The sequence below is a fragment of the Grammomys surdaster genome, unplaced genomic scaffold (genome assembly GCF_004785775.1).
Source record: "Grammomys surdaster isolate TR1022 unplaced genomic scaffold, NIH_TR_1.0 188, whole genome shotgun sequence".
In the NCBI taxonomy this organism is placed as follows: domain Eukaryota; kingdom Metazoa; phylum Chordata; class Mammalia; order Rodentia; family Muridae; genus Grammomys; species Grammomys surdaster.
In genome coordinates, this window is record NW_021604633.1 from 12,471,970 (window position 1) to 12,495,729 (window position 23,760).

Genomic DNA, 23,760 nt, shown 5'->3' on the forward strand with positions numbered 1-23,760 from the left:
ATTACATTGAATTTGTATAGAAACAGATAGGTTGATCAATAGAATAGAATTGAAGACCTTCAAAAGAACACATTCATCTACAGACGTTTGATTTTTGAGAAAAAAGCCAAAACCATACAATGGGAAAGAGTCTTTGACAAGTGATGCTGGTCTAAGTGGATATCTTCTGCTGTAAAAAGATGCAAATAGATCCTTATTTATCACTCTGTACACAAATCAAATCCTTGTGGGTCAAAGACCTCAACATAAAACCAGATGCACTAAATCTAATAGAAGAGAAAGTAGGGAATAGCCTTGAATGTATTGGTACAAGAGACAACTTCCTGAACTGAACACTGATGGCTCAGGCTCTAAGATTAACAACTGACAAATGGGACCTCATGAAATTGAAAAGATTTTCACAAACTCCACATCTGACTGAGGGTTAATACCCAAAACATATAAAGAACTACGAAGCTAGACACCAACAAACCAAATACCCAATTAAAAGTGGGGTGCAGAGCTAAACAGAGAATACTCAACAAATGTACCTCTAATTGCTGAGAAGCACCTAAAGAAATATACAGTTTTCTTAGTCATTAGGGAAATGCAAATCAAAACAACCCAGAGATTCCATCTTACACAAGTTAGAATGTCTAAGATCAAAAACTCAAGTGCCAGCATATAATGGGTAGGATGTTGAGCAAGGGAACACTCACCCATTGTTTGTTGGAGTGCAAAGTTGTATAAACACTTTGGAAATCAATTTGGAAGTTTCTCAGAAAACTAGAAATAGTTTTATTCAAGACACAGCTATATCACTCCTGGACATATTTCCCAAAAAGTACCCTAGTATACCACATGGAAAATTACTCAACTATGTTCATAGAAGCTTTATACAAAATACCCCAAAACTAGAAATAACCCAGATGTCCCTCAACTGAAGTGAAGAATGGGTAAAGTAAATGTGGTACAGGTATGCAGTGGGATACTATTCAGCTATTAAAAACAAAGACATCATGAATTTTTAGGTAAATGGATGAGAATATCATACTGAGTGAGGTTTCCCAGAGCCAAAAGACACATATGGTATGTACTTACTTATAAGTGGACATTAGCCATAAAGTCCAGATTAGCTATACTGCAGTCCACAGACCCAAAGAAACTGGATAATAAGGGTGTCCCAAGGGAGGATACATGAATATCACTCAGAGGTGCAACTAAATAATCATAGGAGGTGGATGAAAATAGTGAACTGGGTAGGAATGGGGGTAAATAGGGGAACAGGGTGGGTGATCAGTTGTGGGAAGAGTAGTAGTGGGAGAGGGCTGGAAATGTGAGTGGAAATTGGTGGGATCATCTCTGGAATTACCTGGAAGTCTGGGATGGGTGCAAAAACTCGGAGTCATCCTAGATGAGATTCTTACCAGATGGAGACATAGAATCTGAAGTGGCCAACTACTATAGACAGAAGGCTTATAGGAGAGAGAGAGGGACATCAACCTACCTACAAAACCTTCTACTCAAAATTTGTCTTGAATACAAAATGTGCAGGGATAAAAGTTGAACAGAGACTGAAGGAACAGCCAACAAATGACTGTCCCAACTTGAGACCCATCTCATATAACAAGAGAGCCAAGCCCTGATACTACCAATGATACTTAGCTATGCTTACAGGCAAAGACCTAACAGAACTGACTCCTGAGAGGCTCCGTTCAGTAGTAAATGGAGCCAGATGCAGAGACCCACAGCCAAACACCAGACAGAACTGAGGGAGACTTGTGGAAGAGTTGAGAATATAACCGAGCCAGCTGGAGGAGGCAAGGACACCACAGGAAGACCTACAGAGTCAACTAACCTGGATCCATGAGCACAAAGAGACGAGGCCACCAACCAGAGAGCATGTAGGGGTGAACCTCGACCCTTTATGCATTTGTAACACATGTGCAGCTTGGTCTTCATGAGGGACCCCTAACAAGTGGAGCAGAGGCTATCCCTGTCTCTATTTCCTGCCATTGGATCCCCTTCCCCAGACCTGGACAGCTTGACTGGGCTTCAGTGGGAGAGGATGTGCCTCCTCTGCTGGGATCAGATGTCCCAGAGTGGCATGTTTCTCAAGGGGGCTGCATCTGCTCTGAAGAGAAGGGGAAGAACAATGGGGTAAAGGATTTATAAGGGTGGGACTGAGAACAGAGAAGATAAGGGTGCTATGATCAGAATATAAAGTGAATAAAAATTTAATTATTGGAGAAAACTGATTTGTTTTCATTTAATTGTCTGAATTTCCTAAAATAAATGACACCCATAGAAGTCATATAAATTAGAAATTTCCACATTATTTCATATTGTAAAGTAAATGTGCAAATTAAGTATGTAATGCATTTATGAAAAAAGTCCTGATTTAGTCAGCATTATTTAGGTGATTTTTCAAATTGTTTTACAGAAAAAAGTGACGGTCACTCAGGAAACATTGGAAAATATTTCCTCAATGAAGGTGATTTGGGAACATTGAGTCAGATGAGTTTTGGCAGTAAGGTCATTTCAGTTTTAAAACCTTGTTCCATATATAACACCAGAAGTGTAGTATAGCGATTTGCCTCCAAAATTACAGTAAGGAATGTCAGGAAACAGCTTCACATATTCAATAAATATTTTAACTATAGATCTTATAACATCATTTCCTGTATTCATTGAAGAACTAACAGAACACTCCATTCTTATATACGCAATGGTACACTTTTTTAGAAGATGTTTTTAAAAGTTTTCTGCTCTGAACTCAGTAGTTTGACCATGTTGTCTGATTACAGAATAAAAGAAAAACTGAAGTTTTGATTTAGGAAGGGAGTGAACTTTATAATTTTGAGCCAATAAAAAGACAAATTAAAATATAAGAAAATTAATATATTTCCAAGACATAAATACCTTTAATTTATTCCATTTATATTTTTTATTTTAGTATCAATATACCCCAGATTCTGAAAAGTACTTTATTCTTATTTTTATTCATACAACTGTGAAATGTTGATATCATATATCAATTTTTATGAAGAAACTACTGATAAGAAAGGTAATGGATTATTTTAATTTTGGGGGAGATATATATATATATATATATTCATATATTTCAGTTTTGGAGGGAAAGCATCCCAGAAGCACATTACACCTGCTTTCCCAATGTAAGAGTTTTGCAGGCTTCCAGTCTGATGTTAACACTTTTTATTGGTTTAATTCCACAGTTTTTTCTATAACCTTATAACTCTCATCTGTATGTATGTATGTATGCACATACATATATACACATATCCCATAAACACACATGCATGTATACATTTATATGCATATTACATACATAAGTACATAGCTACATTGATACATACATATAATTTAATTAGATCATCCATATTTTAAAAATTTACATTTTTACTAATATCTTAAAAATATATAGTTGATTTTTAAGTTTACTAAAAATAATAATGTGAGATAAAATATGTTCATAGTGAACAAAAATATAGAGCATATACATTCTCTTTCTCTTTCCCCAAATAATATTAAACAAAAAAAGATATGCATTTTTTCATTTTAAAAGAAATAGCTTATAAAAATTTTTCTTACCTACCAGTCAGTCTAATAAAATGAAAACTATTTAATCTCAGTTAGCTGAATAACCTGGGTGAGGAAATGTTACTCCAGAGTTCTGAAGGTGAGACAGAGCTTCCTGTTCATACTGTTGCTTTTCAGAAACCAGCATTTTTTTTCTGGCCTGTTGTCTGTAGCTATGCTATGCCTAGTAATTCTCCAAATCTTTCCTTGCTCAGAAACTATACCTGTCTCCAGAAAACACCCCAGTTCTCGTGTACTTTCAGTGATAAGAGTACTAGTCAAGTCCAGTCACTATTATCCACATACTTTTGTAACCAAGACATCCATGGTTGTCTCCATTTCTCAGCAATAGTCATCTTACCTATTCTCTGCTGTGAGAAGGCATGCTTTTTGGAGTCTCCCATGCTTGAGATAAGAATATTGCTTCCTTCTGTAGCCTTTCAATTGGCCCAGGACTCTTACTCTGAAATAACTGACTTCAAATGAGTACAGATTGGAGAAGGCTTAAAGATTGTATGATATGTTTTATTAGAATTCTCTATGTGAAGTTTTGAAATGATTGATCAATTAATGTTGGTTTTGATTTGACATTATTGTTGATCACATTTTATAATTTTCTTTTTTATTGGATATTTTATGTATTTACATTTCAAATGTTATCCCCTTTCTCAGTTTTCTCTCTGGAATCCCCTTCTTACCTACCCCTTCCCCCTGCTTCTATGAGGGTACTCCCCTTCCCACCCAACCACTCCCACCTCACTGCCCTGGCATTCCCTTACACTGGGGAATCAAGCCTTCACAGGACCAAGGGCCTCTCCTCCTTTTGATGCCAGACAATGCTATCCTCTACTACATATGCGTCTGGAGCCATGAGTCCCTTCATGTGTTCTCTTTGGTTGGTGGTTTAGTCCCTGGGAGTCCCGGAGGGTCTAGTTGTAATTTTTAAAACAATCACCATTATGGGGAAGAAAAGAGGTGAAGACGTCAGTCATTGTATGTGCCTGATGTATAAATAAACAATTCTACATCAGTGTGTTCACACTATATATCCAAGCTACCCAGAAGAACGCTGTGGGTTTGGAAATAGAATTTCCAGTTGATGGAGGTGGAAAGAAATTTTGAAATGTAAAAAGGTAAAATTTTATGTCTTATTGTTGCCATGGAGATAGAAACATCTAATTAGAAATCATGTTATCTTTGCTCTACACTATGAAAGGTGAGACACATGCCTGCCATTGCCAACGATAGCTTAGAACCGCTAAGCCTTCTTCTTTCTTTTGTAGACTTGGATATAGAAAACGTCTCAGGTAATTTATGAACATGGTAAAACATCTTGTTATTTCACTGGATCTGAAATTACATGCTTAAATATGTTTTTTTAGACCATAGATTTTGAAGGCTTTAAGCTGTTCATGAAGACGTTTCTGGAAGCTGAGCTCCCTGACGATTTCACTGCCCATCTTTTCATGTCATTCAGCAACAAATTTCCCCATTCCAGCCCAAACGTAAAGAGCAAGCCTGCTCTGCTTTCCGGTGGTGAGTATGTTTGTGTAGAAATGTACATATAGTATGTATTGTGACAGAGACAGGAGTATCACGACATTGAAGAAAGGGCGTTTGATTGAAAATTGCCTGTGTGTCTACATGGAATTTGCACTGGATACTGATTTTTAAAATTTCTGGTAAAATAAGCAGTATAGAAAATAGGATTCATTATGACTTATAATTTGATGTAGAAGTTCACATTACCTTGATGACCTTAAGAGACATTTTCATCAAGTTTGGAATATTTTTTTCAAAAGTACTAGATGAATATAAACAACTATACATTTGAAAATATTAAAAAAGGGGCTGTGTAAAGGAAATTTATAATATTTAAAAATCAATGGTGGCCTCTATCATTATACATTTAAATTTATATCTGCGAGCTCAGAACATTTTTGATTTTTCTTAGTTACATTTTTACACTATAGATATGGTCCAGTTAGGATGGCATATAGTTTGCTGCATTTCTCCAGGAATATAAAACATGAACTTGTTTAGAAGGTGATGGAGGACTGAAGAAAAGATAGCAATAAAAATGAGATAGCTGAAACAGTAGGCAGCCTATGTGGTCCTTAGGTTGGAGGAGCCAAAAAACAGAGTCAAGGGTCTGAGACACAGTCTGAGATAAGAGCAGTGTTTGAGTGATTTAACTTGGGATATTCTCTGTAGAACTTCCTTCTAAGCGTCCTCCAAGCAGTAAGCTCCGTGGTGGCATTAACAGACTTTAATCTCAGACCTCTTCTTAGTACCAGGAGAGCTGTGCTTCATCAACGAACAAGAGGATTACTGTGTCTTCGCAGTTAGTGCTAACACAAGCTGGAGGAGAATCTCTGTTACCCAAATCCTTTGTTGTAGGATGCATGCTAAGGGGATCGACCTTGTCTTTACTCCCATATTCTCATCTCTGACAGACAGCACCTTCACACAGGACAGACATGAGGCTTGGCTGCTGCAATGCAGTCTTAAAATAGCATCCTCAATCTTTGATCTCAGGATATAATTTTTTTAATTTGGTGAACAAATGTATTTGTGTGATATCTATTAATATTTGCTTCATTAAAGATAAGACATTGGCGAAGCAAGAGCAATTGACCCACCACATGTTAGCAAAGTAACTTGTTTTAAAAATATTTATTATCTTTAAAAGCCAAACTTTTAAAGTGATTTTTGAAGTATAGTACTGTTTTCCACTGTTGAAACTCCTTGCGTATTGTTTCCTGGAAGTCAGCGGGAAGCTCACAACTGCATCTGTTTATGTTGTTGTGATGTGTCACATGCTCTCTTAAAACATTTCAGTGCACGATCCTGAGAAAGCGACAGTAAGAAAAACAGTATCGTTATGAAAATGACTCAAACATCACAAATCCCTGAAAGCTCTGAGTACTCAAGACGGACAGGCACTGATATGGAGGGCAAGCCACAGTACCACTGACAGGGTGTAGAGACCAGACGTGAGAGAAGAAACGTACTCCCTATATTCTGAGATTACAAGCTTAAAAGCTATTTTAGAAAATTGATAATAGGGCCATTATTAAACCATAAGCTGAGACAATATAACAATGCTCCTGCATCATGGCAACTTGCACTGCTTCCTCACAAACCATTCAGTTTTCTTTGCATGCAATCCTTAGACATCTTGTATATTAACAAAATTTGTGTGTGCAAATGAGGATGTATATCGCTATGCTTTGTCACAGGTTACCTAATAATCTACATAACATTTTGTGAAATGGAGAAATTAATCTTGTGAAGACTTTTACTGCCACCTGTTCTACATTACTTATTGATAATTATATTTGCTTTGAATGTGTGGAGCTCCTAAGATGGGTAAATAGCTCTATTCTGCCACTGCTACCTCAGCAGTCTTAGGTACCTAATGTGCCACTCTGGTAACCCACTTCTGATTTTTTTCCATTCTATGAAAATTACCAAATTGTAGACATTACACTCTCTTTTAAAACATTTTCAACACTTTAGAATTCCTCTTTAGAATTTGGAGTAATGGACACTCTCAGACACTCTACTATGTTAAGATTTCCATTTCAGTCACTGTGGCCTTAGTGTGAAGAGAAATAACAGAGAGAATTTTATAAATATGTGCACTGATACAACTTCAGACTTGTACTGTCCAGGATTTGTATAGCCTTAGCACTTCGTTAGTTTTAAATGTATCTTCTGGAAAAATAGTTTACTACTATGATGAGCCCCTAATTCATTTTCATTGTTAAAATATTTTTAATTCATAAAGTTTATGCAATTTTTACCATCAGTCTAAATATATTATACCTTTTCCCACATCATATAGAAATTAGCCACTTAGAATGGTGAGATGGCTCAGCAGGTAAAAGCCATTGCTGTCAAGCCTGATATCCTGAGTTTAAACATCAAGATTCACTTGTGAAAGGAGAGAGTAGTCTTAGAATGCTTCTCTCTGACTCCACATGTGTGCTGTAGCATGTATCTGTCTCCCATACATAAATAAAAGCAAAAGCTTTGAAGAGTTAAAAGAGAAATAAATGTAAAACCTTTAAAAAAACTAAAAGTTGGTACTAGTGAACATTAAATGGCTCAAAGTCTCCTCATGAACTGTTTATTTAGACCACAAATCATAAATATGTAGCATATTCCCTTGGAGCTTGTTTTCTGAATCTCCCAACACTTATAGACTAAACATTAAACTCAACCCGAATGTGTCTCTACTTGTCTTGATGATTTGCATACTCAAATTGTCCATTTACAAACATTATAATTTATTTTTCCTACCCCCAACCTCACTGTGTTGAGTTAAACACAAAGTACTCTACAGCACTTGTATTGTCCAGAAGTATCCAGCCACTCACAAGATCACAGTTTCATTAAGTATCATTTTTGTATTCTAGCAAGATCTCAACTTCCAATCTCTAAAATAATCTAGCAGAAACCTAAACCTGATGCTATCACCCCCTGACTTTCCAGTTTCAGGTGTCATTAGTGTGCTTATGTTGAATTATTACTTTCTAGGCCAACGACAATCCTTGACACCAAAATCCTACAAAAGTATAGTTGTATTTAGGAGCCAGTGTGTGCAACAAAGAAAGAACAAATGAAATACTGACCATGCCACACTTCTGAGATACCCTATTATGCTCTGACCTTAGTATGAGTCTTTGACTCATGCAACATAATTAAGACAGTAATATGGCTTCCCCTGCCTTCCTAATTCTCTGTCTTTCTGCCCCATGGAGTCCAAGTCTCTTTTGTAGTCAGCTGTTTCTAATGACTGGATAATGCCTGCTCTGCTCTCCTAGGAATCTTGGCATTTGTTTCACTTCAATGTAATTTCTTTAGAAATTCTTTGAGAATTTCATAAATACATATAATGTACTCATATTCAATAACTGTCAATGGTCATTAATAAATCCTTTAGAATCCACTTTCACAGTCTCCTCAACTTCAGGTCTTCTACTTTCCTATTCTTCTTCATCATCATCATCATCATCATCATCATCGTCATCATCCTTTTCATCATCACTATCATCAACCAGCACTCACAGAGTCCAACTAGTGCTGTGATATATGCATGGGTACGCTGTCACTGAAGTACAATCTACCTACTAGAGACCACAGCACTAAAATACTGGCCTTTGCTTCCCCACAGAGCCATCAGTTATAAATAGCTCTTCAGCTAGGAGCTAGGTGTTTATCCTCCCGAATCTGGATAGAAATTCTAACTGTGCAGGATTCTGTGAGTACATTGTATTCTTCTTTTCTATTGATGATTGGGTTTTTCATTGAGACAGAGTCTCACTATGTAGACCAGGCTGGCCTCCAATGTATAGAGATCTGCCTGCCTCTGCCTCCTCAATTAAATTTTCTCTAACAGTTTTTAAGTATGATCATATGATCCTTCATTAATATATTCATTAAATCTTTATGCCAGGGGAGACTTCAGGGAAGTCAAAATTCCTTTAAAATAAAGGATGAAGTTACGCAATTATGTGACCAATTGCACTGTAGTCAATTCTATGATCTAACTGCAACTTCAGAAAACGAAAGAACAAAGAAGGATGCTAAGATCCCAGGCACAGAGTATGCTAATGCAAGGACAACCTGAGATTGTTTTGTGTGTATTAGGAATGGGAAAGTGATCCTTGCAAATTTTCTTTCTTAATTTTTTCAACATTACTTGTTTTTAGTGTTTAATATTTAATTAAATCATTCTTTTTCTTTTTATTTATTTCTATTTTCTTTATTCTTTAGTCCTTTTTTACAGTCCAGTCTTCATCCCCCTTCAGGTCTGACCTCCAATCTCTCCCCATCCCATACCTTCTCCCCTCCCTCAATCCATCTCCAAGAGGCTGTCTCCACCCCTACCCCCACCCCATCAGACCTCCCCACTTCCTGGAGTCACAAGTCTCTCAAGAGTTAGGTATATCTCTCATTGAGGCCAAACCAGGCAGTCCTTTGCTGTATATGTGTCAGGGGCCTCATATCAGCTGGTGTTGGCTGCCTTCTTGGTGGCAACCTGTCTGAGAGATCTCAGGGGTCCAGGTCAGTTGAGACTGCTGGTGTTCTCATGGGGCCACACTCCCACTTTACTGCTTGTTGGGCCTTTCAGAGGGCAGCCATGCTAGGTTCCTGTCTGCAAGCACACCACATCATCAGTAACAGTGTCAGGCCCTGGGGCCTCCCCTTGAGCTAGGTCCCAATTTGGGCCTCTTTCTCTCACGCTCTTGTATGTTTTTTTTCCCTGTAGCTCCTTCAGACAGGAACAATTCTGGGTCAGAGCTTTTGACTGTGGTATGGCAATCCCATCCCTCCACTTGATGTCCTGTCTCTTCACTGGGGGTGGACTCTATAAGTTCCCCCTCTCCACTGTAGAGTACTTCATCCAAGTTCCCTCCCTTTGAGCCCTGAGTGTCTCTCAGGTCTCTGGTACATTCTAGAGCACCCCCCACCTCCTCCCTCCCAAAGTTGCCTGTTTCGATTCATCCTGTTAGCTCTCAGGGGTTCAGTCCATTTCCTCCCAATACCTGATCATGTTTCCCCCTCCCCTCCCTGTCTCCTGTCCTACCAATGTCCCTTCCTCTCTCTGCCCTGCAGGGTTGCTTTCTTTTTCCTTCCAAGTGGGGTTAAAGCATCCTCACTTGGGCCCTTTGGCTTGTTAACTTTTTTGAATTCTGTGGATTGTGTCCTGGGAATTCAGTACTTTTTGGGGTAATATCCACTTATTAGTGATTACAAACTATGCATATCCTTTTGGATCTGAGTTACCTCACTCATGACGATATTTTCTAGTTCCACCCCTTTGCCTACAAACTCAGGATGTTCTCGTTCTTAATAGCTAAGTAGTATTCCACTGTGTAAATGAACCACATTTTCTGTATATATTCTTCTGTTGTGGGAAATCTAGGTTGTTTCCAGCTTCTGGCTATCACAATTAAGTCTGCAGTGAACATAGTGGAAAACATGCCAATGTAGCATGGTGGGACATCTTTTGTGTATATGCACAAGAGTGGTATTGCTAGGTCTTCAGGTATATCTATTTCCAGTTTTCTGAGGATCCTCCAGATTGTTTTCCAGAGTGGTTGTACCAGTTTACAATCCCACCAGCAATGGAGGAGTGTTCCTCTATCTCCACATCTTAGCCAGCATGTGCTGTCACCTAAATTTTTATCTTCGCCATTCTGATTGGTGTAAGGTAGAATCTCAGGGTTGTTTTGGTTTGCATTTTCCTGATCACTAAGCACTTCTAACATTTCTTTAAGTGCTTCTCAGCCATTCAAGATTCCTCTGTAGTCAATTCTTTGTTTACTTCTATACCCCATTTTTTTTTGATTGGATTGTTTGGTTTCTTGGTGGTTAGCTTCTTATGTTTTTTATATATTTTGGATATTAACCCTCTACATGGGGTTAGTGAAGATTTTTTCCCCAATTTGTAGGTTGTAGGTTTTACCTATCGACTATGTCTTTTGCCTTACAAAAGCTCTCCAGTTTCATGAGGTCTTATTTATTAATTCTTGATCTTAGCGCCTGAGCCATTGGAGTTCTTGTTATGAAATTTCCTTCTATGTCCATGAGTTAGATGCACTTTCCCATTTTCTCTTCTATTAGATTGAGTATGTCTGGTTTTATGTTGAGGTCCTTGATCTTCTTTGATTTGAGCTTTGTGTAAGGTAAAAAAAAAAATGTGGATCTATTTTCATTTTTCTACATTGGACAGCTAGTTAGACCAGCACCATTTATTGAAGATGCTTTCTTTTTTCCAATGTATATTTTTGGCTTCTTAGAACTCAAAGTCTCTTACAGAACAGGGAATTAATTGACTCCACTAAACTACTTAGTAATACATTGTGAGGTGACTTGAAAATACTTGACCAATGGGAAGTGGGACTATTAGGAGCTGTGGTCTTGTTGAAATAGGTTTGGCCTTGTTGGAAAAAGAGTGTACTGTGGGTGTGTTGAGAATCCTTTCCTGGCTGCCTTCACATCAAGATGTCCATCTCTCAAGTCCTTCTCCAGGATCATGTCTGCCTTCACACTGCCATGCTTCCTACCATGATAATAATGGACTGAACCTCTGAAACTGTAAGCCAGCCACAATTAAATATTGTCCTTTATAAGAGTTGACTTGGTCATGTGTTTCTTCACATCAATAAAACCCTAACTAAAACACTTGGTAAGCAAACTTCTTTTTCTTTTCTTCCTTTGTCAGTACAGACTAATGAACTCAGATCATATTATTGACTGAGCCATTCCTCATGCCCTGAAGTTGTGGCTTTGGTTTTGTTGTTGTTGATGGTTGTTTGTTTTATTATTTTTTAATTTATAATTACGTCATTTCTCTCACCCCTTTCTTAGTCCAAACACTCCTATATAATACCTTGCTCTCTTTCCAATTTATATGCTCTTATTTCATTAATTACTGCTACAAATATGTGTTTATGCAATATATATATATATATATATATATATATATATATATATATATATTATACAGATATATATCAGTTTGTATAATGTAACGGTAGTATGAATGTTTTCATAGCTAAACATTTGGATTTGGATAATTAATTAGTGTGTGTTTCCCTGGAGAAAATATTTCTCCCATTCTCAGCATTCCTACAACCTGCCTGTAGTTCTTTGTATATAAAAGAAAGCTAACACTGTCTAGCTGGAATAAGCAGGAAGAGTGGATACTAGTGTGAAAGGGTGAGCAAGGAATCTAAAAGGAGAAACTGAAGTATTCAAATACATACTTTTGTTCGCTTTAAAAACATATATTATAAAATTCTTTTAAAGAAGCATTATATGCATTTTAAGATATTCTTCATTTATTTGGTAATACTTAATAATTTCAAATATACACCTTACTGTACAAGTTGCCCTGGCTATCTTAGTGACCAACACAGCAGCACTTTTCTAGTTCTTTACAATTTGCAGAAGACACTTTTCCAACAAGGTAACAAAATGCCCAAGAGAACTTGAAAGGAGAAAGGTCAAATTGCCCTTTTAATTTTATAAGATGAGGACCAGGATCACCTGGTGCACTGGCTTACTCTTGGTTAAGTGGTATCTTGTGGCAGTAGTGCACGGAGGAGCAGACCTGTTCCTCTCAAGGTCAGGATGTCAAACTGAGAGAGTAATGATATTGGTAAAGAAGCAAATGAGCAGCTGGGGTTGGGGTGGGAGCAGGGCTGGGGGCACAGAGTAGAGGCTGTGGGGGTTGGGGGCGGAGCAGGGTGGAAGCCAAGCCCAGGTGTGGATCAGATTTTCCTGTCATGCTTAGCTATGACTAGCTACTTAGCTACTCTTCTCCAAATGAAGTTAGAGATCATTACAAGATTTTAAGCCTCAAAGAAATCACACTGCCACTGATGTGAAAGATGTCACAAAGAATGAGTCAGAAGCAACAAAAGTTACAGTGGATATATCATATTGAGAGAAATAACACACACACACACACACACACACACGTTACTTTGAAAAAGTTAATGTACCTTTTCTTTTCTAAGTATTTCTGTTGCTCAACTGCCATGAAATACTTAATTAGGCTGAGTTTTTTAAATTATGTGTTTTCATATATCTCAATGCAAAGCGTAAAATTTAGCTCATTTCATGTTTTCCATGAAGTTGAGGAATTACACAATGCCTATTGTTGATGGAAACAGAAGAAAAATATCAAGGTTTTAATAAGGAGGCTAACAAAGTGATCACAGAAAATTATACATCAAGAACTAGGTACATGTAGAAAAGCATCTTTTAATAAATAGCCTTAGAAAAAACCCAGAGGTGTATTATTGTCTTGTGGTCTATTTGTTGTGCATGCATGTATATGTGTGTGTATACGTGTGCGTGTACACGTGGTTTGTGTATGTGTTTTGCATTATGAAGCAACTTCATAGACCTTTTATGTCTAAGGGACTACTTGAGTTTCTAGAAATGAACCAGTGGAACACTCCAGCTGCACAGACATTTGAACTTGTATGACAGACTTCTTGCATGTAGTCAGCTTTTAAAATGCAGTGCTGCAGATAATGACATCAAATATAATTGTTCTTTTTAATGCAGTAAGCTTTGAAACTGGCACTCCAATGCTCTAGGAAAAACATCTAAAGATTTGTAGTCATTAGGAAATTTCTTTAATTATATAAATTTTTGTTGTTCTCACACCGCTTTAGCACCAGATTCACACTTGTAATTGCCCACAGTTGTGGTAGCTCTAATTTGAATTGAGTTTACTTCAATAAATACTCTATGCTGCAACCAAAAAAAAGTTTACAAATATAAAATTTGCTGAAATTTCTCCAAGAATAAGTTTTTAAAATGTTAACATTTTTATTATAAATTTAGTCTTCCCAAAATAAAGGTTTAAACAATATTTAAACTTTAATAATTGTATTTTAAGTAGCAGCATTATCTTAATATTTTTCTACTTCCATGTTAAAAAATATTTGGAGAGCTTATAATATCTTAGTGAAAGCAAATAATACAGTTCATGCTGCAGATGCCCAGATGTGTCTGCTCAACATCTAACAAGGGAATTTATGGAGCCTTATCTCTGTAACTAGAAAACAGTATAGTGAGAGCTTGTCTTTGCTCTCCCATGACAATCAGCGCTATACTGAAGTGGGGAGTTGAAATCAGCTATCAGCACTACTTTATTGTCACTACTCAATAGCCACTTTTAAACGCTTAATGGTAAATGCCCTGTGTATCAATCAAGATTGGTGTTTTCAAGCAGCCTACAAGTTGTATATCTGGCTTAAAATTACACATAAGAAAAATCATTCATAACCTACTGCGGCCAACTTGGTTAAAATTTTTGTAAATATATGAGCATGTGTATAATTACGTGTGCAAAAATTTGGTTTTACACTCATTCACAGATGCATACTGTTGTATTGGCTGGTACAAGGCATGGCCAACATGGAGAATGAAAGTTGAGGATGCGCTGCTGTGGCCACATCTCTTCATTTTCCTCTAAATTCGTTTTAGACAATGTATCCTACAATGTTTATTGAGAGTCAGAAGTCAGTCATTTCTCTCTCTCAATCTCTCTCTCCCCACATAAACATGTTTAAAGTACAGAACTGTATTTCTGAGTGTCATTTGAATTGTACTCTTTTAGTCTCTTGATCCCTGTTTTCTTAAATGGAAATAATGAATGTTTCTATTTCACTAGGTTCAAAGAGTATACAAATGTATAGAAATCTTCAAAATAAATATAAATGCACTGGAAATACTCAAAAATGACAGCCTATCATCACTATTCATTGAACAGACTGTAGTCTGGTATTTTGGTTTGCACATATCATGATCAAATTTCACTTTCATTTTAATTTTTTTATATAATGTCATACATTCTGAAAGAGGTGCCATGAGTTTAATTAATGTTATTAAAATCTATTTCAATGTACAGGTTATGGGCAAATTGAAATAATGTTCTTTAACAAGTACTTTAATTTTTAATATCCAGATAAAAAGGAATAAGGAATTCAATTTATTTTTTCTTGTTTTTTTTTTTCTTCTTTGTGGGGGAGTGTGGTCAGGGACTCACTTTGAATCTCAAGCTAACCTAGAACTCATGACCTTCTGCCTCATACGTTGATGATATTGCAGGTGGATGGCACTGTGGCCAGATTTAGTCATCTTTCAGTCATCTATATATACTACCAAGTCATAGACTAAGAATCCTTGGGGCTTAATAGTCACAGTTTCTGAATCTCCAAGCTCTCTCTTAAGTGAGAAAGTTTCTGTCTCAAAATATACAACAGAGAATTTTTGGAAAAATAATGGATGTCATCCTCTGCCTTCCACATCTACACTGTATGGAACAATATTTTATGATAGCTATTGACTACTGCTAAGATTGGACTTGAACTCTTGGTGTTCTAGTTCTAACTCCCAAATGTCAGCTAGTACAGCTAGACAGTGGTGGTACCAAATCGTCTAGATTAAGTACTTCTAAATTGAACTCAAAGTTCAGAATTAGATGGCATTTCTTTGATAGTTGATTCCTATGCATTTTTGTGACTAGAAGTTGACATTACCCATTGACTTTCAACCTTCCCATTGCACAAAAAAAACATGGGTTCAAATACAACCACTCTGCAAAAATGTTGGAACCAACAGGCAGAGTCATGTTAGCACCACTCCTTCAAAGTGATCTCTGTGCTCCAACCCAAATAAGCCTGCACTTCTTATTGTCTGCTCCTTACTTAAGATTCTATAATTTGTATTGTTTTTCCATATTTATATAGATGAAAGCAGAGGTATTTGTATTGTTTTAGTCACTGGTACCAGACTGTTCCTCTCTCTATCCTCACATTATGAAAATTCACATTTTATATTTGTTTATTATTGCCCCCTTTTGCTGCTGGTTTTGTTAAGCACTAAAAATAAATATAACTACACTATTATATTAGAACAAGTATATTTTGAAATTTAAGAGGTTGAATCTAAGAATAATAAGATAAGCCACAGTACTCTGTCAACTGTATTTATTTTTGTCTATTATTGTCAGTATTACAAAGAGAATTGTACTCTTCAATAAATTGCTTTTAAGATTGATGGATTTCTGCATGTTAATAGAATAAAAAACAGAAAGAATTAACTTCTAGTGTTATATTACCTTGTAGATTTAGAAATATAAGTAGTCCTGCATATTTCCTTTGAAAAATGAAAGGAATAAAAATAATGGAACATCTATCACTATCTGAAATAGAATTGCTTGAAAACAATGCAAACTGAAGCAAAGACATTGTGTTATCTGAGCCTGCTAAGTGAAACGTGTGACTTTACCCATAACTTTAGAGATAGATAATGGAAGCCCAAGCCAGGCTCAGTAATCCAGCAAGCTAGATGGCCATGCTGGGCTTCATAATATCCTGTTTCTAACAAAATACATCAAATAGGCAAATCAAACAAAGCAAACAAAACTCCTTTATTAAACACTGAACCTTGAGAGGCTGAGGAGATGATTCAGGTTTAAGTGCCTGCCCTCCAAGCTTGCAGATCTGAGTTTGGTTCACAACTGCCACATAAGTGATAGGTGTTGGGTTACCTGTAACCACAGTGATGGAGAATCAGATACAGGAAGATCTAGGAGCTTACAACTAGACAGTCTAGTTGAATCTATAAACTCCAGGTTCATTGAGATTTTGTTTCTTAAAGAATATTCTGGGAGGATTGAGAAAGACAGCTCATGTCAATTGCTAACCCAGACATGTACACACACACACACACACACACACACACACACACACACAGACTTTTGAGATAGGCAGTTAACAGTGCATGCTCACTAGCACATCTGAGATCCTCAGGTGGATCCTGAGCAAGAGACAAAAGAAACAAGTTACAAAGATAGTTCCTTTAAGCTTTTTCTTGAATGTCAGTGTGTCTATGAGAGCACACTGAAGGCCATGTAGTTGAAGAATGTAATAGGCATCATTTAAGTTTACTAATGTTGCTTTTTATAATTACAGCTCTTCAAAAAATGTTCATAAATATATACAAATAAACATGTGTACATAATGATATTACCTGAGAAAAATACTCTGAAAGTTCAAATTTTGTATTCTAGATCAAATTAATGCAGTGTAGTTATAATTTTACTTTTCTTTGTTGTCTCTTTTTTGTGTATTACAATAAAAATGTCTACCATATAGTTTATAGGGATGTATGAATATACATACTATGTATTGCACTTGCCTCAATTTTCTTTAAGTCATAAAAGTACTTAAAATCATAAAATCAAGATAAGCTAGAGAACTAGAAAATTGATATACTCACACCCTCTTCAGAACTAAGAGCTAAGTGCAAGCACTTGAGAGAAAAGAAACTGTGTTTGTTTTACGTGACCTTTTCACTTTCAAATATATATTTAAAAAAATCCACTATGTATTGGGAGACATAAATATCATGGCTAATGTAAAATAGAATTTGAGTGTCTTCATCAGAGCTTCCTGACATGTCAGATTCCACTTACCACCCAGTTGAGGATTCCTGGTCACAGACACAGTCACACTGCTCTGTTACGATGAGTCACTTCTTTGTTCATAAATGGCTAACGCAAAGTCTTAAAGGGACCTTAAATAATTCAAATAGACAGAAAGAAATAAGTGATAGGAGATACCTCCAGCTAGATTCTGGACAAGATAGTAAGGTCAACGTCTAAACTATAAACATGACCTCTATGAAGAAAGAGTGAAGCACAATGCCTGTTTTCAGAAAGTCAAAATATGACAGAGGATTTTTGCTTTCCTAAGCAAGACTGTGATGGTGGTATAGTAGTAGTCTTGGGAATAGGAGTAAAACTGTTCAATTAATCATTTTCTTGGATCAATCACTTTAATTTTGTTCAATTCTGTGATGGATTGAAAAATGTTTCTCACCACAAAAAGGAACAATTAACTCATAAAAAGAAATGGAGATTAACTCTTTTGGAAATCTAACTACAATGTGATTCTAGCTCAATTTCTTTTTTTTTAATATTTTTTTATTGGATATTTTATTTATTTACATTTCAGATGTCATCCCCTTTCCCTATCCCCCCTCTTAGAATGCCTTATCCCGTCCCCCCTCCTCCTTTATGCTTTTATACCATTTTAATTACATGCATCTATTAAGGTCAGTTTTAGGCTAATGGTCTAGCAATACAATAGATGCAAATAGTCAAGGAACAAGCAAGACAATAAACACAAATAGTCAAAGGAAAAGCAAGGCATTAAACTCAAGTACGTGAACACTCCAATGATCACTGTTTCTAAGGGCTTATCAGGATGACCAATGTATCTGAGCCTACTTCCCTGTCCTAGTCCAAGGTCACTTTCATGTCTGAAGCTTACTTCCTGTTCTAGCCTAAAATTTAGAATCCTGTCTGAAATTACTTCCTTGTTCTAGCCTAATATTTAGATTCCTGCCTGAAATTACTTCTTTTTCTAGCCTAAGATTTAGATTCCTACCTGAAATTACTTCTTTGTTGTAGCCTGATGTCAGATTCCTGCCTGAAGCCTACTTCCTTGTCCTTGTCCAATGTCATATTTCTGCTAAGAAGCCCATTTCCTTGTCCTTAGCCCATGTCAGATTCTTGTCATCAAGCTGAATTTCAACACAAGTAGTGGAAGTAATTGTAACAGATTTTCAGCGAAGGGGAATAGAAGGCCCATATAGGCCATTGTGTAAGTCACAGTTTCTATTGCTGGGGCAAATCGCAATGATCAAAAAGGAAGTTGGCAGGTAAAGTCTTTATTAGGCTTAGAGTTCCACATTGTAATCCATCACTGAAGAAAGCCACGGCAAGAACTTATACAGGGCAGGAATCTGGAACCAGACACTGATGAAGAGGCGATGGAGGGGTGCTGCTTAGTAACTTGCTTCTGTAGCTTGCTCACCCTGCTTTCCTATAGAATCCTGAACTGCCAGCCTAAGGATGACAGTACCCACAATGGGTACTTTCCCCCATGTCAATCACTATTTTTCTAAAAAAAAAAAAAAAAAAAAAAACCTTAATGGTAAATTGTATGGACACATTTCTCAATTGAATTTTTCTCTTTTCGGATAACTTTAGTTTGTATGTCCATTATTTGACACAAGACTAGCCAGCAAGGTCACCAAACTTGCAACTATAGACAGATGTTGACACTGAGGGATTCTGCATAATAAAGAGGGTATACAGGATTTAAACTGAGACCTTTCTTGCTCTATTATTTTTCAAATTATATACACCTACATATACATCCACACATACACACACACAAATACACACACACACACACACTCACACACACAAAATGTCTTCACAGATATAGATTTAGAACATTAATAATGTGTACTTCATTTTTTTGTCAAAATTGTCTCAGAAGTTTAACTTTACACAGAAAAAAAAAGCCCTGTGAATAATTATAAAGAGTACATAGTTTACCACTCAAATTTATTTTAATTAGTCTTTTGGAAACATTTCTTAGTTTACAAATGTACAGATTGCATACTTGACCATATTCTTTCACTTCAAACATTTAAAATATAACTATGATGACAAATGCACATTCAAGTTCATATTTACAAAATGTTATCGGCATAAAGACAGAAATATGTATTTATCTTCAAACAAACACAGTAATAACATTTTCATTCTAAAAGGGTTGCTAAAAGTCTGTGGAGGCAGAAAGTAGATTACCAGCTGCCTGGTAGTGAGCAGAGGGAGACAGAGTAGCTGCCAGTGAATGCAGATAATTGGGCAATGATAGAAATCTAATGTTCATGGTGGCAATGGTTGCTTAACTCTATGAACAGTCTTAAGACCATTCAGTAGCACATTTTAGACAGGGTTTTTCCATGGGACATAAATTTTATATGCACAACAAAAGTGACATTTGCCAAAAAAGTGTTGTGACTTGAAATGTAGATGTTTATAGATTTCCCCACAATATACACTGGACGCTGAAACAAAAAGGAAATTATGCACCCTCATAGTGTCCGTATTTTACCTTTAAAATAGTATTATACAAACAGATAGACAGACACCTTAATTCTTGTAGAAATATGTACAATTTCACTCTCCTTTAATAAATTAGACAGTGTTCTTTCCTTTCCCCCTTGTTCTATTTCAAGATTTTGTGTTGAAGAGTTGAGTGGATTACATCATTTCAGGAACCAGGGGCTGGGCATTTGGGAGAAGGTTAGGTCCCCAGCTGGATGACTCATGTCATAGTTTATGACTGTAATTTATTGTTTTGTGCACCAAATCTGGAATTATGGCCACTTCAAGGGTCAACACCGCAATGTCTTCTATCGTAAGTTAGAATCCCTGATTCCTGTAGCTGGTTAAGCTTTAGTTGGCCAGTTACAATTATTTGGAAACTAAAGCTCAGTATTATCTTGGGTTTTTTTTTTCTTCTTTTGAAGTAAAAGGAACAATTAGTTTGCATTGTATAGTAGTGTTCCTTGCATTATAAAGAAAATTAAAGTGTAGATCTCACTGACAATTGTGAATAAAATTAAGAGTTTGCATGATGTGGTAAGAGGGGAGGGAGAAGGTAAAGAATGTCCCACAGGTGGGACTTTCTGCAGTAGATTCAGGTGGATGTTACCCTCACAAAATTTTAAGAATGAAATGAGAAGTAATAGAACCAATGTAAGTTATCATAGAAAATATTTATGTTGTTAAGAAAAAGCCACGAATTGTGCTTGTGTGTGTCTAGGTTAAGGTGTAAGTTCTTTCTTTCTTCCTTTCTTTTTTTTTAACTTTCAATAGTATCTATAATGGAAAATACTGCCTAGGTTGGCAGGGTTGAATGGGAAAGACAAGACTTGTATGGCTGGCAGTCAAACTCAGGGATGGCCATATTCATAAGCCTATTTCTCCTCTGTCAAATGAGGATAATATAGTCGACCTCACAAGGTTAACATGAATATTAAGGGAAATGATGTGTGAAAGGCCCTGTTAGTGCTTCTAGTCTGGTATTAGAAATGCTCTAAATGAGACCTATTATGAGAGGCAACATCAGCAAAGATAAAAAATGACATTCTGTAAATCCTTCCAGTTGATATTTGAGAATATCGAGATAGCCAGATGAGTTAAGAAGTACAGAAAAAAATCAGAGTTGCAAACAGATCTGTCAGGGAGATTTTTTCCAAGGAAGGGTAGCTGTTCAAACTGCATTTATTTGATTTATTCTTCCTCGGGTGTTGTCCGACTAAGATTCCATGAGATATTCAGTCCACTAGTGACCCTGGCCAAGTGCTTCTTGTCAAAAAGAACACTGTGGTTACAATTGAAGTTTACCTCAGGACTTTTGGGAGTCCTGATGAGTCTTCTGTGTGAAGAAGCTCCTGTTACATGATCACCAGCACATTGTGAACACTGTGATTATTGTGAACAAATATTTTATTTCCCTACAACGGTCCTAGAACAGGACAATTCATAAAATTCCTGGAATCAAAGGTTAATGAGATGGCCCATCAACTAAAGGTACTTTGTTCTGAATTCCAGCTCTGGAACCTTCATGATGGAGAATTGAAAGTAACAACCAAGGTGCTCCTGTGATTTCTATTATGTGTGCCATAACATGCACATGTGTACACACACACACACACATACACACACACACACACAGTAAATAAATGAATAAATAAAATGCAGCAAAATTATTTTTAACATTTTGAAAGTAACATGAAGACATTTTTTTTTAAAGGAAATAGAGAGTCTCAATGTTTAGATCTGGCTGACTTATAATTCACTGGGCTGGCCTTGCATCAAGTGCAGACAATATTGAAATCACACATTCATATGCTCAGCTTTTTGCCAAAGTACCTATTATGCTGATTCTGATTTTTCTTTATATTCTGCTTATTCATACTCATGGATAGTATGGTGGCAGGTGGTGCTTATTTATGGTGCTGGCAAATACTTGATAAAAATACACATTTTATGAATAGTTATTAATACAAAGAAAGGAAGATTAGCAATGGATTCCTTGTGTGATATCTTTTTATATTTTCTCACACATCCAGGGATGCTAAGCTGACTCTCACATCTTTCAGTGGGAGACGGCTCAGCCCCTGCCAATGGACTCTGGAAATCTTCCTCTTGTTTGCACCATTCACAGCATACATAGAAAGCTAATATATTTTTCTAGTCCATTTGATTATCTTATATTTAATAAACACACAGACATATACATACACAGGCACACACACATGTGTTTGTAATATCTGGTGCTATTTCTTTTGGTTATTTCATACTTGAGAGCGCAATGAGTATCTTAGAATATTTTAAACATATGAATTCAAATATATTTTCCAGGTCTGAGGATGAATAAGGGTGCCATCACCCCGCCACGTTCTTCTCCAGCAAATACATGCTCCCCAGAAGTGATTCACCTCAAGGATATCGTCTGTTACCTGTCTCTTCTTGAAAGAGGAAGACCAGAGGATAAGCTTGAATGTACGTTCTGGCAATTCTGTTTACTCATCAAGCTGAAATTTGTAGAAGATATTGATTGTGGATTGATGCAATCATACTTGCCTACATTTTTTGTTTATTTAAATTACCTTGCTTAAAATTTAAAAAAAAAGGCAACAAAAATCAAGAAACCAAAAATCCTTTTGTCTGAATCAAACAATCAAAAAGTTATTATTAAATTTAACTAAAATTGCATCTCAATTGTATACATATATTTTATTAAGAAATGTTGAAGTTTCGTTAGCATGATGTGAAATTCTATCCATATTTATCTGTCTATCAAATGGCTCCTAAATGTTTTATCCTCAGCTCTTTTGAGTTAACAAGAAATAATTGGAAACACTGAAATGTTTGACAGAGCATTTATTCACCTTTCTGAGGAAAACTTTCCAAATCTTCCAAGCAAGAAGTGAAAAAAATCCCTCTACCCTCTTGTGTGCATATGTACACCCTGCCACACACACACCCATGGATCCCAAACCCAACACACACAATTTTCACTCTTCTCCATGGCAACCTCCCTTTGCCATCACGTTTACAATCTTTTTTATCACAGTGTAATTTCTCAAATACCTGATCTATAAGACTTGTTTTTGTATATTATTAATGATCAAGAAATATCTTTGTTTCTTTTGCAATACTCCAGGTAGGAAATTTCTAAGCACCTATTTAATGCTTTTTAATAAATTGCAGTGACTGCGCGCCCCCTGGTGGTAACATGTACACATTGCAGCAAAAGAGCATCCTCTTCAAATGCCTATAACTGTAAAACTCATTATAACCACAGCAGGCGCTGTGTATATTCAGCAACTAAATTAATCAGATTATAGTAAAGATTAAAATGTATTAAAACTTTGCTACCAAAACCGATAGTAAAGATAATAAAACCAAACTTCCACATTGCTTAACAGAATTAAAATTAATGTAATTTATTAGAATTGCAATTACAAAATGTTTTAGTTAAATTTAATTTTAACTCTGATAATACTCTTCACAAGGAAAGAATTTACGATGATTACTTAGGAGTTATAGTAACCAGCTTAGGTTATGAATAACCCATATGAATATTATTCTTTAAATATGTATTTATTATTCATAAACATTGAGTATTTGCATTTCAAGATTTATTTTGTATTCCTAAGAACATGGAGAGATCTCTCCCATTCCAAAGTAAACAGTAAGTTTCT

At 36.2% G+C, this 23,760-nt stretch overlaps 1 protein-coding gene across 4 annotated transcripts in view; it reads left to right on the forward strand.

Annotated features, from left to right (window-relative positions):
• Dgkb (diacylglycerol kinase beta) overlaps positions 1 to 23,760 on the forward strand; it is a 644,882-nt gene that overhangs the window by 167,983 nt on the left and 453,139 nt on the right. For all 4 annotated transcript variants that reach the window (XM_028768913.1, XM_028768911.1, XM_028768912.1 and 1 more), the window contains 2 exons: positions 4,962 to 5,115; positions 22,415 to 22,555. In XM_028768913.1, the coding sequence (XP_028624746.1) occupies positions 4,962 to 5,115; positions 22,415 to 22,555 (295 nt within the window). The remainder of the gene's footprint in view (positions 1 to 4,961; positions 5,116 to 22,414; positions 22,556 to 23,760) is intronic.